The sequence below is a fragment of the Drosophila gunungcola genome, unplaced genomic scaffold (assembly GCF_025200985.1).
Source record: "Drosophila gunungcola strain Sukarami unplaced genomic scaffold, Dgunungcola_SK_2 000001F, whole genome shotgun sequence".
NCBI lineage: Eukaryota > Metazoa > Arthropoda > Insecta > Diptera > Drosophilidae > Drosophila > Drosophila gunungcola.
In genome coordinates, this window is record NW_026453197.1 from 17,359,387 (window position 1) to 17,373,116 (window position 13,730).

Sequence of the window (13,730 nt, forward strand, 5' to 3'; positions counted from 1 at the left end):
TAACTTTCTCAGTAATGACTTAATAATTTGTTTTATTTTAATTATGTTATTATATTTTAAATTTAGAGAATGAAATATGAGTAAGTAGCGCTATCCGCTACTTATATGCAACTAACTGATTAGTTTTTAAAAATATAAATAGTAAATAAATAAAGAATTATTTTATATCAACTTATATTTTATTTCTGCCTCCGTTTCTTTTTGCTTGAATTACAAAAATACTGAAATCTTAATTATATAAAATAATTGTACATTTTCGTACTTTTTAAGACTGGTCACACTCTTGGGGCCTAAGTGTATGTTGCAAACTTGGAGTCGGGAAAATTTATTGCATATCTAACGGTGCATCAAATAAATGACTCCCATCAGTGCTCCTTAATACATTATATATAATCCGTGACCGGAGGGATTTACTTTATTCAGCCATGTGAGTATTGATTTTGCCAAAAATTAGTCAGTCAGTGATTGCTTCTGGTGGAATGGGCGAATTGGGGGGTACTTCATTTTGACCTCGCTCGATGTCAGCAGCAATTTTCGTCAATGGAATAGCGGATTCCGTTAGTTTTGCCACTTTTATTACGAATTCGCGTGTGTGTGGAAGACTGGGTGGGAGTGGAAGTGGGTGGGATTGTTTTAATCGCGGCTTAATGCGCGCCATGTCTCGGAATTTACATTCCACGTTGCCTATTTATAGGCGTCGTATACTCAATGAACTTTCAACAGCGGCGCCTGAGGTCAGACTCTTTGTGAGTTGCACTTGAGATCTTTGTTGCTCTGTCTCTCTGGATAAGTAGCTTAAGTTCAGGAAGTCGATATTAAAATACCCTGTTTTTATCCAAATGTATTCTAAATATAGTACGGTTTTTACGTTCTTAACAAGCAGAGAAATCCAGCACAAAGTCTAGACATGGGGGTGTTACAGAAATTACTTGGGTTTTAACATCACTTATAAAGGTGTCTGAAAGCATGCATTTGTTCAGAATAACCACGTTTTATTTTTCACTGCATACTTTTTTTTAAAACCCTACTGATATCTTTGCCTCACCCGAGTTACTACTGAGAAAGAAATATTTTTTAATTTATTTGGGTCGTAAAAAAAACATTACATCTTTCAACAGAAACCGAAAAAAAAATTTTCTAAAACGTGTCTTGAAGTTTTGAGTCGACAGAACTACTTTTAAATTACTTTTACAATTCTACAAACCCATATACCCTACAACTACTTGGTGATACTACAAAATAAAGCTACAACTCTCCCGCTCGCTTTGGATTTAACTTTTTCAGTTGCTCGCCAACTTTGAAAGCAATCGGTCGACTTCGCGTCGTTTGTATTTCGAAAACCCAAGCGGCAAGACTTTTGGTTTATTGTTGATAGTTGGGTTTCTGTGTTTTGGGACTGAAACTTCTTGAGGTGAGATTCACAAGTGGTCGGGCGCCTATTGACCTTTTTTTTGTGCAAATTATGAAATTTTTGCATAATCTTTTGGCACCAAACCATCGCGCTAAGTTCAGTCGAGAGCAAAAAGATAAAATTAAATGAGATCATGATAACGTGAGATGCTATTTATAAGCTTAAACACAAAATAGCAAAGATTCCGAGACCCATAACAAAGCAGAAAAATAATAAATGAAACGAATTGAAAGTGAAACTAATCATTGTGCTCATAATAATATCTATAACAAACTATAATTGGCTACAACAGAGTTGGAGAAATGCGTTACAACAATATCATGAACAATGTTCCAAGGAGCCATTTTTTAAAAACCCATTGATTATTTAAAAATTAAGGTAAATACCAAAGTGGCTGTCAAAATTATCTTATCAGTTGAATTAACCCTGTAGCATAGAGGTATCGTATATGGCTAGTTCATAACATTTATAACATTCATCATATCAGTTTGCTAGCTTATCTGTACTTAAACATAAATAGTTGATTAGTTTGATTACCTTTGAAGTTGTAAACACAAATACATTGTTACAAAAGGGCTTAAAAAATATGTATGTTTAAATACTTTCCAAGTCTTAATGATGTTGAATTAATTTAAGCTTGATTTAAAATATTCTTAAATGTAGTTGGTCAACTTTATTACCACCTTTTTTGGGTAACTGGTCTTAAAATGTATTCTTAATTGACTACCAACTCGCACAGGCTGTCTTTAACGGAATCTTCATTCAGACCACATTGGCTTTATATTCCCAAATGGAAACCAAGTCCTAAGAAAATATATCTAAGGGGCAATTAAGAATGCCTACAAGCCAAATGAAAACTGTGAACTCATGATGTCAGCAGCACACATTGCGTGTCTGCCCCAGAAGATGGTGATGATGATGAAAAGCCACATGAAGAAAACCCCAAAACTAAAACACTTTCTAGGTCAAAAGTTGAAAGGCAAAAGGGAAACATCGCAATAATCACGATGGTCACTGAAAAGCAGAAAAAAAGTGCGATTGCATGAAATGCAATTAATAAAGCCGTGTACAACAAAGTAAAAGCCTACAAAAAGAAAAGAAAAATGAAAATGCCTCACTTTGACTGGCTTGTTGCGTGTTGATAGAGTTAAGTCGGGCCTGATCTGAGGCACCGCTTGTCAATTTCCAAGGGGAGTTCCTATTAACGAAGGAAAAAAACAGCATGCAAAAAATTAATAGTGCTTTTGCTGTTGCAACAGGGAAAACAGCATGATAAGCAAAAAAAATCTATACAAACCCTATATTTTCTCGAAATTGTGTGTTATTTACTATGGGAGTACAAATTTTGCAAATTTAGTTTATTTTTTATAAACTTGATGAACTCATTTTTAAATTTTACGTAAAAGTCCGAAAATAATTATTTTTTTATATTTTTCCTTTTTTTGGACTTACTAAATTCTACTTTTATTTTTTACAAATTTACAAGGCTACCTTATCGATCTGCAGGAAATTAGCATTTCCCCTTAATGAATTATTAAATTAAATTGGCAGGCTAATTCTCTGCAATTACTGGAAGGGGTATATAAAGCACTTATGGGTTTTAATATGTAAATGGGTGCACAAAGGAAGGAATACTTGACCTTATATTGATCATCATAATAATTGAATGGAAAGGAATCATTTAAAATTATATAATAATATTTATATACCTGGTATCTTTTATAATTTTTTTTTAAATAATAAACATTTAATATTCGTGATTCCTGAAAGCCGCACCTTTCACCAGAGCTTAGTTTTCAGGCCTTTTCCCAGGAACACCTCCCATTTGGATTGCAACTTTTTCTTTTCCTTGGCTTCTTGCACTTTAATTCTAAGCTTTGGAGACCGAAAACCTGTTATATTCGCAGCAACTTAATTTTAATACGGCCCGTGCCTTTTGGCTGTGCTCATTTTTCTCCTCAATTTGCAGTGCTAGACTTTTGGTGAACTGGTCGCTTGAATTAAACTTAGACTTGTACTTGGACTTGGACTTGGACAATGAAGCCGCATCCAGTGCGCCCCGTTTTGTTGTTGTTATTGGTGCGGTTGCTGGTTTTGTTGTGATTCGATTTGGTGCCACTTGCCAGTCGATCTGGTTGCTATAGGAAGTTGGAGCTGCAGCTGGAGGGGCAGCGTTACAGTACTCGGAAAATCGGTCAATGGAAACGGGCTTGTAAGCAGGTGCAATCGCTTGGAGAGCCCACAAACTCAGATCCGGAGGCCAGGAGAGATTGGAGCCGCAGGCATGTCGCTTAAGGTGAGTAAATGCTCAAGTATTGACCCATATAATACGTAATTGACTCATTCGCATCGAGTTTGATGGCTCCTAAATGGGAGAAGCCAAATGGACGAAAGGAGTTTTGCGAAAACTACTGAAGTATCTTAGGAAATCTCTATCAAGTAGCCATCGTTTAATTTTTATAGCTCAGCAATATAAAATGTTAGAAAGGCAGAGCTGTTAAGAGACTTACGCTATAAAATTTTTAAATTACATGCAGGCAACTAAAGTTCATCATAAACGTAGTCTTGTTAAGATCCAAATTATTTTATTTCAATTAAAATAATAAGCTTAGAGACAATTCACAAATTCAAAACATATCATATACCCTTAAGTTATTTAATCTAATAGGTCTGATTAGTTTTCCTTGAGTACTTTATCTTTAATATTTGCTATGAAAACATTACCTGTGCCTGGATTCTGTCTGAAGCTTTAAAAGTGCTCCTCACCTGCTACTTGCTGCCTATAAATATCTTTGTCGTCAGCATCGGCAACGTGATTATCACGATGGCATCACCGTCTTCATTGTCATTATGTCATTTCAAAGTGCAGCAGCATTTGCATTGTTTCCCTTGGCAACTTGAGTCACGTCATTTTCATATGAGGGTTTTCACTTGTCTTTGTCTTTCAACAGGTGCTTTAGACCACTTCATCAGTGCCTACTACCTGGCAGAAATACCCATAGACACACACACACACACATGGGCTCAACTTGGGGCACTTAATTCGCTTCATTAGCGCAATGTTGACATTTCCAACGTACTTAGTTTGAAAAAATATTTAATGCATTTCCCTTTCTGCACGAATGGTCATTGGCTGCAACTTGGGTGACCGTCGTTAGTAAATGTTTCTGGGGAGACAGGTATGCGATTTAACCCTTGAACGGTTGCAGGGACTTTTTTGAAGTTTTTTTTTTATTAAAATATATATCTTGAGTAAAGTAAAGAGTTAAATGAGATCCAATTAAAAATAATAGAGTTAATATATATATATATATATATATATATATATTTAAAAAACAATATATAAAATAGGTAAATTGTAGATACTTAGTTAATAACAATAATAATATTCCTATATTAATAATATTAACTTAATATATTAAAAACAAAGAAATTAAGATTCAAATTTGTTTTTAATTAATGCTCATACGACCCGTAACCACCGAAATTCATATAATTACGATGTATTCAAATTTTGTCCATCTGAAAGAAAAAAAATATTTATTTTTACAATTATTATTGTTTATTGAAATACAAGTTTTTAAATGCACATCTCAGGGTTATGGGCTCGTTAAAAAAAAAATGCATTCAATGTGATTCGACATCCGGTATGAAATAACTTTTTTTTGTTCATTACTGCTCTGACCCTAATTGCTGTAAACAGGAAAAGTAATTTCCCCACGTGGCGCCCCAGATGGTGGAGCTATGTGGTGGTGATGTAGAGAGGAGGATAAGCTATAAAGTGGGTCTTTGGCCCCTCAGTGTGGCGGTATTACTGCCCAAATATATCTATATTTTGACAGCTGCTGCTAGGCAAATTGTTAATTGATTTGATTCTGTTTTCGATGCCAATAGAAAGAGACGCCCTCGGATGTGCAACTGCACATGGCAGCAATGAGGGGTGATGAGGTGGCTCTTCTTCGAGTTCTGGACAGCGGTAAAGTCCATGTGGATTGCAAGGATGAGGTGAGTTTACATAAAAATTGATAAAAGGCTTATGATAAGTATTACTTGTACAAAATTGTACAGAAACGTAACAAACATTAAATAAAAAATTAAATGACAAAAGTTACATAAACTTATTTATAGCTTATGCACTTAAGCTATGCGGCTGCATGCAATCGCTAAAGCGTGACACATGCGACTTAAAAATGCTTTCAGTAAAATATTACGAAATTTTTCCCAAAATAATTTTATATTTTAAAGACTGAGCAACGTAAAAATCAGTTAACACGTCGTCGCTGATTTAAGTACGCACCAATTGGCAAATAAGACGAAAAGTGCAGCAAACGAACAGCCGACCAAAACACAAGCAAAATGCTATGGAATTTAACAAAAAATTACGAAGTTGATATACTCTTTAAATCTTAAAAAATTTAATAAACGATTTGAGGCTTTAAATTAAATAAATAAAATAATTCAACAAACAATTTATTCCCTTTATTTAAAACCAGATTACTTTTTAAAAGATTTCGGTAATTATTGAACAGTTTAATTAATTTAATAATTTAATTTAATCAGCTTACTAAACATTTAAGTGTAATCATTGTATTGTAAATTCAGCTATATTTCAAGAAAGATAAATATAATCAAGTGCATAGCTGCAAATTAACAAGTGAATCTTGAACCTGTTAATTCCAAACATTTAAGTTTAAGGTACTTTAGTACCCTCGGCAAGTGTATATAAAAACGAAATTAAATTTCCCTGGCCACTCAGCGAAGCGTGGACTCAAGACCAAAACCAAATCCAAAGGAATGGAGAGGAAGGGAAAGTGGGTTGCGGGGGCAGTGTGCCATCGAGTTGAGTATTATATTATGCCAGCTGGTCTGCAAAAGTCGGCGGCTAGGGCGCTACGTGACTCCCCCATTTGGATTCAGATTCAGATTCAGTCCGAGTGCATCGAGAGTGATTTTGCGATTTGTGGCGCGATTTTCCCCCTGGGATATACAACTATTTTTGTTTTTGCTATTTTTTTCAACATAGTTTTTGTCGAGTCCGAGACACAGACGTGCATGCAAATCCTCACGAAACAATTTGAGCGTTGAGCTGGTGAAACTAATCGCAATTTTCTATTCAAATCAGTTGATGGCCAATTAAACAATTAAAACAATTGGTTTTCATTTATCGCTTTGATTTTAAAATAAACGTAAGCTGTAAATTTGTGATGGCAGTCGAGTGTATCATTTTGTGAGTTAGTGGATTGTAGTGATTGAAACCACATTTAATCGGTTTTAGTTCATCAAACAATTTTGTATTCATCCACAAATTAAAAGTATGCCCATTGTGATTGTTTATTTTGTATTGTGGGGAAATTTAAAATTTAAAAATTAAATACATTTATATTTAGGATAAAAAAGATTATTATAATAATATAAATAAAATAGACCAGAGTATTATTTTATAAGTTTCTGGATTGAAGTGATATAAAACAAATTTAATCAATCAATTACTTCTTTTTTTAAAATGTGTGTACTTTCTTATCTAAAATGTTTTTAAGGGATACATTAAACTTAAACTATTGGATGAATGTGCAATGTACATACATATATATATATTAATTTATATTACTTATATATATTAAATTATTCTTTTTTTCAATCTCATTTTCAGGATGGGACAACTCCACTTATCTTGGCTGCTGCCGGAGGTCACACCTACTGCGTGATGGAGCTGCTCGATCAAGGGGCCGATCCCAATTCGCGTCGTCTCACGGGCACCACGCCCCTTTTCTTTGCCGCCCAGGGCGGTCACCTGGACGTGGTGAAGATCCTGATAAAGGCGGGCGCCAATGTGGACACGCCCTCAGCGGATGGCGGCACGCCCCTTTTTGTGGCCGCCCAGGGCGGTCATGTGAAGATAGTGCGGGAGTTGTTGGACTGCGGGGCGAATGTCAATGCTCATATGAAGGTAAGTTTGCAAGGATAATAATCCTTACCTTACACACACTGATAAAAAAATGGATTTTCTAAAATAAATATAAAGTATATTATAAAAACACAACGCATATTAAATTGCATGATTAATATTAAATTTATAAAATTATACTATTGGATTTAAAATGGATACTATTTATATTTAAGATTTTATTCCGAAAATAGTCATTAAAAATATTTAAAAAATAATGAATCAAAGCGAAAAATGTTAAAATTAAATATGAAATACTTGGACTTAATAAATTTTTGTTTAGTGCTTTTATGGTACATTATCTATAATATGTATATTTTTTTACCCACAGGATCGTGCGACTCCAGTGTTTATCTCCGCCCAGAATGGTCATCGCACAGTTTTGTCGCTGCTCATCCAGGCGGATGCGGAAATCGATATCAAGCGGATAGATGGTGCCACGCCCCTTTGGATAGCTGCCCAGATGGGCCAGGACCACATCTGCAAGGTTCTGCTGCAGAATGGCGCCAATGTGGATACGGTGCGCTGCGATGGCGCCACTCCCCTCTTTAAGGCGGCCCACAAAGGTCACGCGGCCGTCATCACCGTTTTGCTCAAATACCGGCCCAATCTTGGCCAGCTGCCCAATGGGGAATCAGCGCTCCATGCCGCCGCAATGTTTGGCCACATGACCGTCTGCAAACAACTGGTGGCAGCTGGCAGCGATGTCCTGCTCAAAAACCAGGATGGTTTGACGGCCCTGCAGCTGGCACACCAGCAGAAATACACCTCCATCTGTGATTACCTCCAGGAGCGGATCAGGACGATGGTGGCGCGCAGCGCGAAGGCAATGGTCTCGTCCGCGGTGTCCACGTCCACGGTCAAAACGATGTCGGCGTAAGGGGATATGGTCTTTGGGCTTTTGAGAGACCACGCCTCCAAAGTACCTTTATGAACTTGGCCTTTTTGCTTATATCCAGAAAAAAGAGGGGCAAGGGGAGGGAGTGTTTCAATACCCATTACCCCAATTTGTGTAGCCCAGTGTAACACTCAATCCTGCACAAAACAAATAACCACTAGTAAAAACACGTCCAAGCTAAACTTAATGGCCTCCCCCAAAAGGAAACCAAACTATTTATTAGATAAGCCGTATCATTCATATTAAAAACCACTTGGAGCTTGTATTTTGAATTTAACGTAAAAACCATAACAATAATGCTAACTATAACAATTTACTATAAAAAATGTTAACATGGACCCGGGAAGAGAGTGTTATCGCGAATGTCCGCTGTACATAACCCATATATATATAAACTTATATTTAAACTATACCTAAAACTACTTATAGACCTACTGTACCCTAAGCAATTGTTGACAAGTGCTTTAAGTTTAAACGCCTTTTTGTCCTTAAATTAGCAATTAGTTAAACTCGATGGTTTTCCGCTTATTTTCCCTGTAAAGTAGTTACGATAATTAATTAATTTCTTACTTTATTACATTTTAAGTATAGTCCACATTTTTGCAAGTTTAATAAATTGACACACACGATTAATGAAGTGTTTTATTTTGAACGAATATTTAAAGTTGTGGAATTAGGCCAGCTAAAAAATACCTATTTACTATTACAACAATGAACTCAACACATTTTTCCTCAGATCGCACATTACTATGATTGTGGCATTATATTTATCCTTTAGTTAATATTTTATTATTATTATTTTTTTAGACAATTAGTGCTGGTAAGTTTAATAACTTTAATATTTTGTATTACGACCCAAAGGGTTATTCTAACATGGTTCAGAACAAAGACCTATATTTTAGTATCTTGCATGGGCAATGTTTGATCAACTGTTTTTGATATATTACGAGTATAGCGACAAACCATCTGATCAGCTCCAGACTAAGTTTATGTTGCTCAGTCGGCTTACAAACGCATTCGGGTTCAGTTCTAGCTGAAAATGGAGTCTACACGTTTTGACATATTTGTTAGACAATAAGAAATTGGACACATAACCAACTAATTGTTTGCACAAGTGAACTTCTGACGGTTTGAGCTATTCGAGTTCCCAGTTGAAAGGGAAATTTTCAGTGATCTAAAATATTTGGTGAAGTAAAGTGCAAAAATGACAAGTGCAAGTCTTCTATCGCGTTCTCTTCTTACAGAAGGTATTTTTCTTATAAAACAAATTATTTCAGAAGGCTTTTCTGTAATTTCCAAAGATTTAAAAACTATGGGATAAATGGGGAATTTTTAGGGCTTAAAAGTACAGTTCTTCATCAGCATTGTAAATTTAAAAATGTTGTTGTCAGGAACTTTAAAATCTAGAAAAGGAATATTTGGAGCTTGAAGACTTTATAAGCTTAAAAAAAACCCAGAATCCCAGTGTATTTGTTGGTAAAGGTGTTTTTCATTATTTCATACTGTAATGTGTAAAGATTTTGGTTACTTTCCCCATATATAGTACTCAACTGATTAATTGCAGCACCTCGCTCCAAGAATCGCTCGGTGTTGGCCCTGATTGTGGGCATGGTGGTGGGCTACTGCATGTCCCAAATCTTCTCCAGCATTGTGCCGCACGAGAGCCTGTATCCGTATCTCAGTCGACGCCTGAGCCTGCCCAGCAATTTGCAACCGGGGGATAGTGGTATCCAGAGCACCTTGACACCGGAACACAATCCCTTTCAGCACAGTCATGCCGATGACAACACCACAGTAGCCGAGCAGCTGAAGAAGGAGGTACGCATCCTCTGCTGGGTGATGACCAATCCCACCAATCACAAAATGAAAGCCCGTCACGTGAAAAGGACGTGGGGCAAACGCTGCAATATCCTGCTGTTCATGAGTTCTGGCGAGGATGAGGAGCTGCCCACAGTGCGGTTAAATGTGGGCGAAGGCCGTGAGAATCTGTGGGCCAAGGTCAAGGAGGCGTTTAAGTACGTCTACAAGCATCACTACAACGATGCCGACTTCTTTTACAAGGCCGATGACGATACTTATGCGGTCATAGAGAATATGCGGTATATGCTCTATCCGTACAGTCCCGAGACACCCGTACACTTTGGCTTTAAGTTCAAGCCATTCGTGAAACAGGGATACATGTCCGGCGGAGCGGGCTACATACTCAGCAAAGAGGCACTGCGTCGATTTGTCGTCGAGGGCATTCCGAATCCGAAGATGTGTCTGCCGGGCACGGTGGTCAACGAGGACATTGAAATCGGACGCTGCATGGAGCACCTGAATGTTACGGCCGGCGATTCCAGAGATGAGATCGGACGAGGTCGCATGTTTCCATTTGTCCCTGAACATCACTTGATTCCGGCCAAATGGGACAAGAACTTTTGGTACTGGAACTATCTTTACTACAAAACAGATGACGTAAGTTTGATTTTGGCTAAATTGTTTGATCAGAAGTATGTTTTTGGTATGAGAAAGCAAAGTTGGATTTTAATTAAAGAGTCCTTAAAACAATAGAAAATTAAGAACAATTTCTACAATAACAAAAAATTTAAAATAACGAATTTTGGTATTATCCACTTAAAGCTTATAATGTATTAATTATTTGTAAAATTGTTGGCAAATATATAATATATAGTACAATGTTTTGTGATGCATATTCAATTAAATTTACAATGCCATATTGGCCATAACTAATAATAATATATAATTAAGTACTAAATATAATTTTGTTGAATTTGTTGATATATCTTTTATAAATTATTTCTCATCAGGGTCTGGACTGCTGCTCGGATTTGGCCATCTCCTTCCATTATGTGGCCCCAAATCTGATGTATGTGCTGGATTATCTCATCTATCATTTGAAGCCGTATGGATTGATGCGATCTCTGGAAGCTTTGCCTGCCAAACTAAAAGTGGATGAGTTGCTACTCGCTCCCGTAGAACGTCCTTTGGCCAGCAATGAGGACTCCGCGGATGATATGGACAGGATATGGACGACCACAACCGAGAAGCCAAAGGAACCCGATGCCAGGGAAATGGACTCCAAGGAGGTGGAAAAAGAAGAGGCTAAATATGGGGAAAAACTTTCAAAGGAAGCTGAGGAAAAGGACGAAACTAGACAAACTGATGATGACTATGAAAATACGGATGAGAAAAAGGATAAGGGTTCCAGGTCCAAGGAAACTTCGAAAAAGCATTAGAATTGTTTTGAGTTTAGTGTTTATACTGTTGATAAAATCAAATCTTAAAGTCTAGTAAGAAGTTAAGCTTAATATTTTGTAAACATTGTTTTATTTTTTATCTCCTTTTTTATTATATAATTTTTCCAGTGCTTTTATTTTAAAATGGTATATTACTTGTAATCATCATAGTAAAATAGTTTAAAGAATTTTGTAAAGTAGAATAAATAAATATATATAAAAACTATTTTGAGTTCTTTGAAAAGTATACCCTTTATGTTAGATACAAATGAGTTTATTTTATGAAACTTGTAATTTAATTGAACCTTTATAGAATCTTTTAATAGGCATAGTCTGCTGGCACTGCCTTCTCAACATTTTGTGACTGATCTCCTTTGAAGTCCTCCTTCTTGGCTCTGTCCAATTTAACTGGAAGATACTCTACAGGAAGTTTTCGTCCAAAAGGTCTCAATCTATAGATCATATACTCGAAACAGTGCATATAGCGATGTTGAACGTAGTGAAAGGAAACCGCATATTTGGACCAGGCGAATATGCCCTAAAAAAATGAAATGATGTGAGATTTTTAGGTTGTTAGTTTTCAACATGACTACCAACTTCTTGGGTCCTGTAGGCTAGAAATTTCCAGAACCAAAACGTGGGATCATAGTGTAGGTACCTATTTGATCTGGCCTGTGGATCGATGAGATACATTCGCCGGCGACCTTTGGAATCGTAAGAGTTGCCAGCCACCACATTGGCATTTTCGAGGCACTCCTTCAGCCTTCCCCCAGTGGCACCCGAATCCTTTGGCTCACATTTCGATGGATTTGGCAGGGCTATCTCCACAACACGACGCAGTGCAGCACGACTCATCACAGTGCCCGGGGATCCGAAATAGATGGCCATTTCGGGGCTATACGGATAGACCATGTAGCGCAGATTCTCCATCAGCACAAAGGTCTCATCGTCGGCCTCCAGAAACCAGTCGGCATCGTTCAAGTGATGGTCATGGAGGTACTTCAGCGCCCTCTTCGTTTTTCGCCACGTCTCACGGTAATTGACATCGCCGGGCAATCCCACAGATCCCTTGAGACTCGAGTCATTGTGGCTGGTAAAAAAGATTAACTTGTTGCACCTTCTGCCCCAAGTCATCAGCACAGCCTGAGCCTCCACCTTGTGATTCATTTGTTTCGTATAGACATAGCACAAGACTCGCACTTCGTCGGTCAAATCGATGTCGAGTTGATTTGGTCCACTGGTGCGATTCGCATGCGATTTGAAGTCCATTAACGGCCACAGAACAACCTGGGTTATCAGATAGCCAATCCCAATGCCCAGGAGCAGAAAAAGCAATGGACGGAAGCATGATGCTGATGATGAATGCTGTTGAAAGTGCTTATTTCGATCCAGAAAAACGCACTCCTTCCTCTCCATCTTTGATAGAGTTAACTATTAAATCAGTATGAACACAAAACTACGAAAAATGGAACGCTACACCTATTAGTTACGCCTTATTTTTAAATGCTGAATAAGTCTTCTGAGAGGTTAGTAAAATGTCTCTGAAATGTGCTCTCTGCTATGTTTTGTTACACTAATAAAAAAATAAAGTACATTTAATTAAATTTTTGTTAGTTTTTTAAGTTTCAAAAATGTGTTTTATTGCTCATTAAAGACATTTAGAAAAAATAAAGATAAGAAATTTGAGTGACAAATCTGACTCTGCTCATAAAGAATAAACATCATTTCCTAACAGATGTACACGCATATATTATAAATAAAAGTCCATTTTTGGGAAATCCTAAAAAAAAAAACCGTTTCTGCAAATAAACTTTTTATTTGTACATTAGGGTGGTCCAAATTTGTTTTGCAAATTTTCAGTTTCTATTCACAACCGCTTATCGTATGCGTTTCGCTGCATTTATTAAATAATCGGATTCAAAGTATTTCACTCATACGTACTGTTGCCTTTGACCGAAAAATGTGTTCTTACTGACATTATTATTAAGTTTTACAAAAACTTCAAACAAAATATTTTTGTTTTGAATATATTTACTGCACACCACATCTAACGAGTCTTTTTTTTTGTGAACCACCCTAAGTACATTTGTATCATTCTGTGTATGGCGACAATTGTGTAGTTTTAATTCCAAAAAGAAATTTAATTTTTTGGGTAATTCTTACTAGAGATTGTACTAGTTCAAGAACCCTTAACCTTCAACCTTGAACATAATGTTTGTATATAATAATATATAACTT

At 36.6% G+C, this 13,730-nt stretch overlaps 3 protein-coding genes across 6 annotated transcripts; 2 read left to right on the forward strand and 1 right to left on the reverse strand.

Moving 5' to 3' along the window:
* The first annotated feature begins 282 nt into the window (after positions 1-282).
* On the forward strand, positions 283-8,886 carry LOC128262763 (ankyrin repeat domain-containing protein 29). Of its 4 annotated transcripts, XM_052997272.1 has the most exons (6): positions 1,272-1,411; positions 1,704-1,789; positions 3,381-3,707; positions 5,306-5,416; positions 7,062-7,358; positions 7,687-8,886. In XM_052997272.1, the coding sequence occupies exons 3-6, from the start codon at positions 3,696-3,698 to the stop codon at positions 8,233-8,235; spliced, it is 969 nt and encodes a 322-aa protein (XP_052853232.1). In that variant the 5' UTR covers positions 1,272-1,411; positions 1,704-1,789; positions 3,381-3,695; the 3' UTR covers positions 8,236-8,886. The 4 variants fall into 4 exon arrangements, with proteins under 4 accessions (XP_052853231.1, XP_052853232.1, XP_052853229.1 ...); XM_052997271.1 differs by lacking the exons at positions 1,272-1,411; positions 1,704-1,789 and adding an exon at positions 283-427; XM_052997269.1 differs by having other exon boundaries at positions 1,272-1,789.
* Positions 8,887-9,231: 345 nt separating this feature from the next.
* On the forward strand, positions 9,232-11,551 carry LOC128261346 (glycoprotein-N-acetylgalactosamine 3-beta-galactosyltransferase 1). The gene is made up of 3 exons (XM_052995005.1): positions 9,232-9,500; positions 9,818-10,710; positions 11,064-11,551. The coding sequence occupies exons 1-3, from the start codon at positions 9,458-9,460 to the stop codon at positions 11,490-11,492; spliced, it is 1,365 nt and encodes a 454-aa protein (XP_052850965.1). The 5' UTR covers positions 9,232-9,457; the 3' UTR covers positions 11,493-11,551.
* Positions 11,552-11,658: 107 nt separating this feature from the next.
* On the reverse strand, positions 11,659-12,964 carry LOC128261588 (glycoprotein-N-acetylgalactosamine 3-beta-galactosyltransferase 1). Its single transcript, XM_052995364.1, has 2 exons — positions 12,090-12,964; positions 11,659-12,030 (listed from the first exon to the last, which is right to left on the reverse strand). The coding sequence occupies exons 1-2, from the start codon at positions 12,906-12,908 to the stop codon at positions 11,812-11,814; spliced, it is 1,038 nt and encodes a 345-aa protein (XP_052851324.1). The 5' UTR covers positions 12,909-12,964; the 3' UTR covers positions 11,659-11,811.
* Between the last annotated feature and the right edge of the window lie 766 nt (positions 12,965-13,730).

Bases quoted from the DNA above. Each gene is read 5' to 3' on its own strand.
- LOC128262763 (XM_052997271.1), top strand. The intron at 5,417-7,061 runs GTGAGTTTACAT...TCTCATTTTCAG, and splicing joins ATGTGGATTGCAAGGATGAG to GATGGGACAACTCCACTTAT. The intron at 7,359-7,686 runs GTAAGTTTGCAA...TTTTACCCACAG, and splicing joins ATGTCAATGCTCATATGAAG to GATCGTGCGACTCCAGTGTT.
- LOC128261346 (XM_052995005.1), top strand. From the start codon at position 9,458: ATGACAAGTGCAAGTCTTCTATCGCGTTCTCTTCTTACAGAAG. The intron at 9,501-9,817 runs GTATTTTTCTTA...GATTAATTGCAG, and splicing joins GCGTTCTCTTCTTACAGAAG to CACCTCGCTCCAAGAATCGC. The intron at 10,711-11,063 runs GTAAGTTTGATT...ATTTCTCATCAG, and splicing joins TTTACTACAAAACAGATGAC to GGTCTGGACTGCTGCTCGGA.
- LOC128261588 (XM_052995364.1), bottom strand. From the start codon at position 12,908: ATGGAGAGGAAGGAGTGCGTTTTTCTGGATCGAAATAAGCACTTTCAA. The intron at 12,031-12,089 runs GTTGGTAGTCAT...TCATTTTTTTAG, and splicing joins TAGCCTACAGGACCCAAGAA to GGCATATTCGCCTGGTCCAA.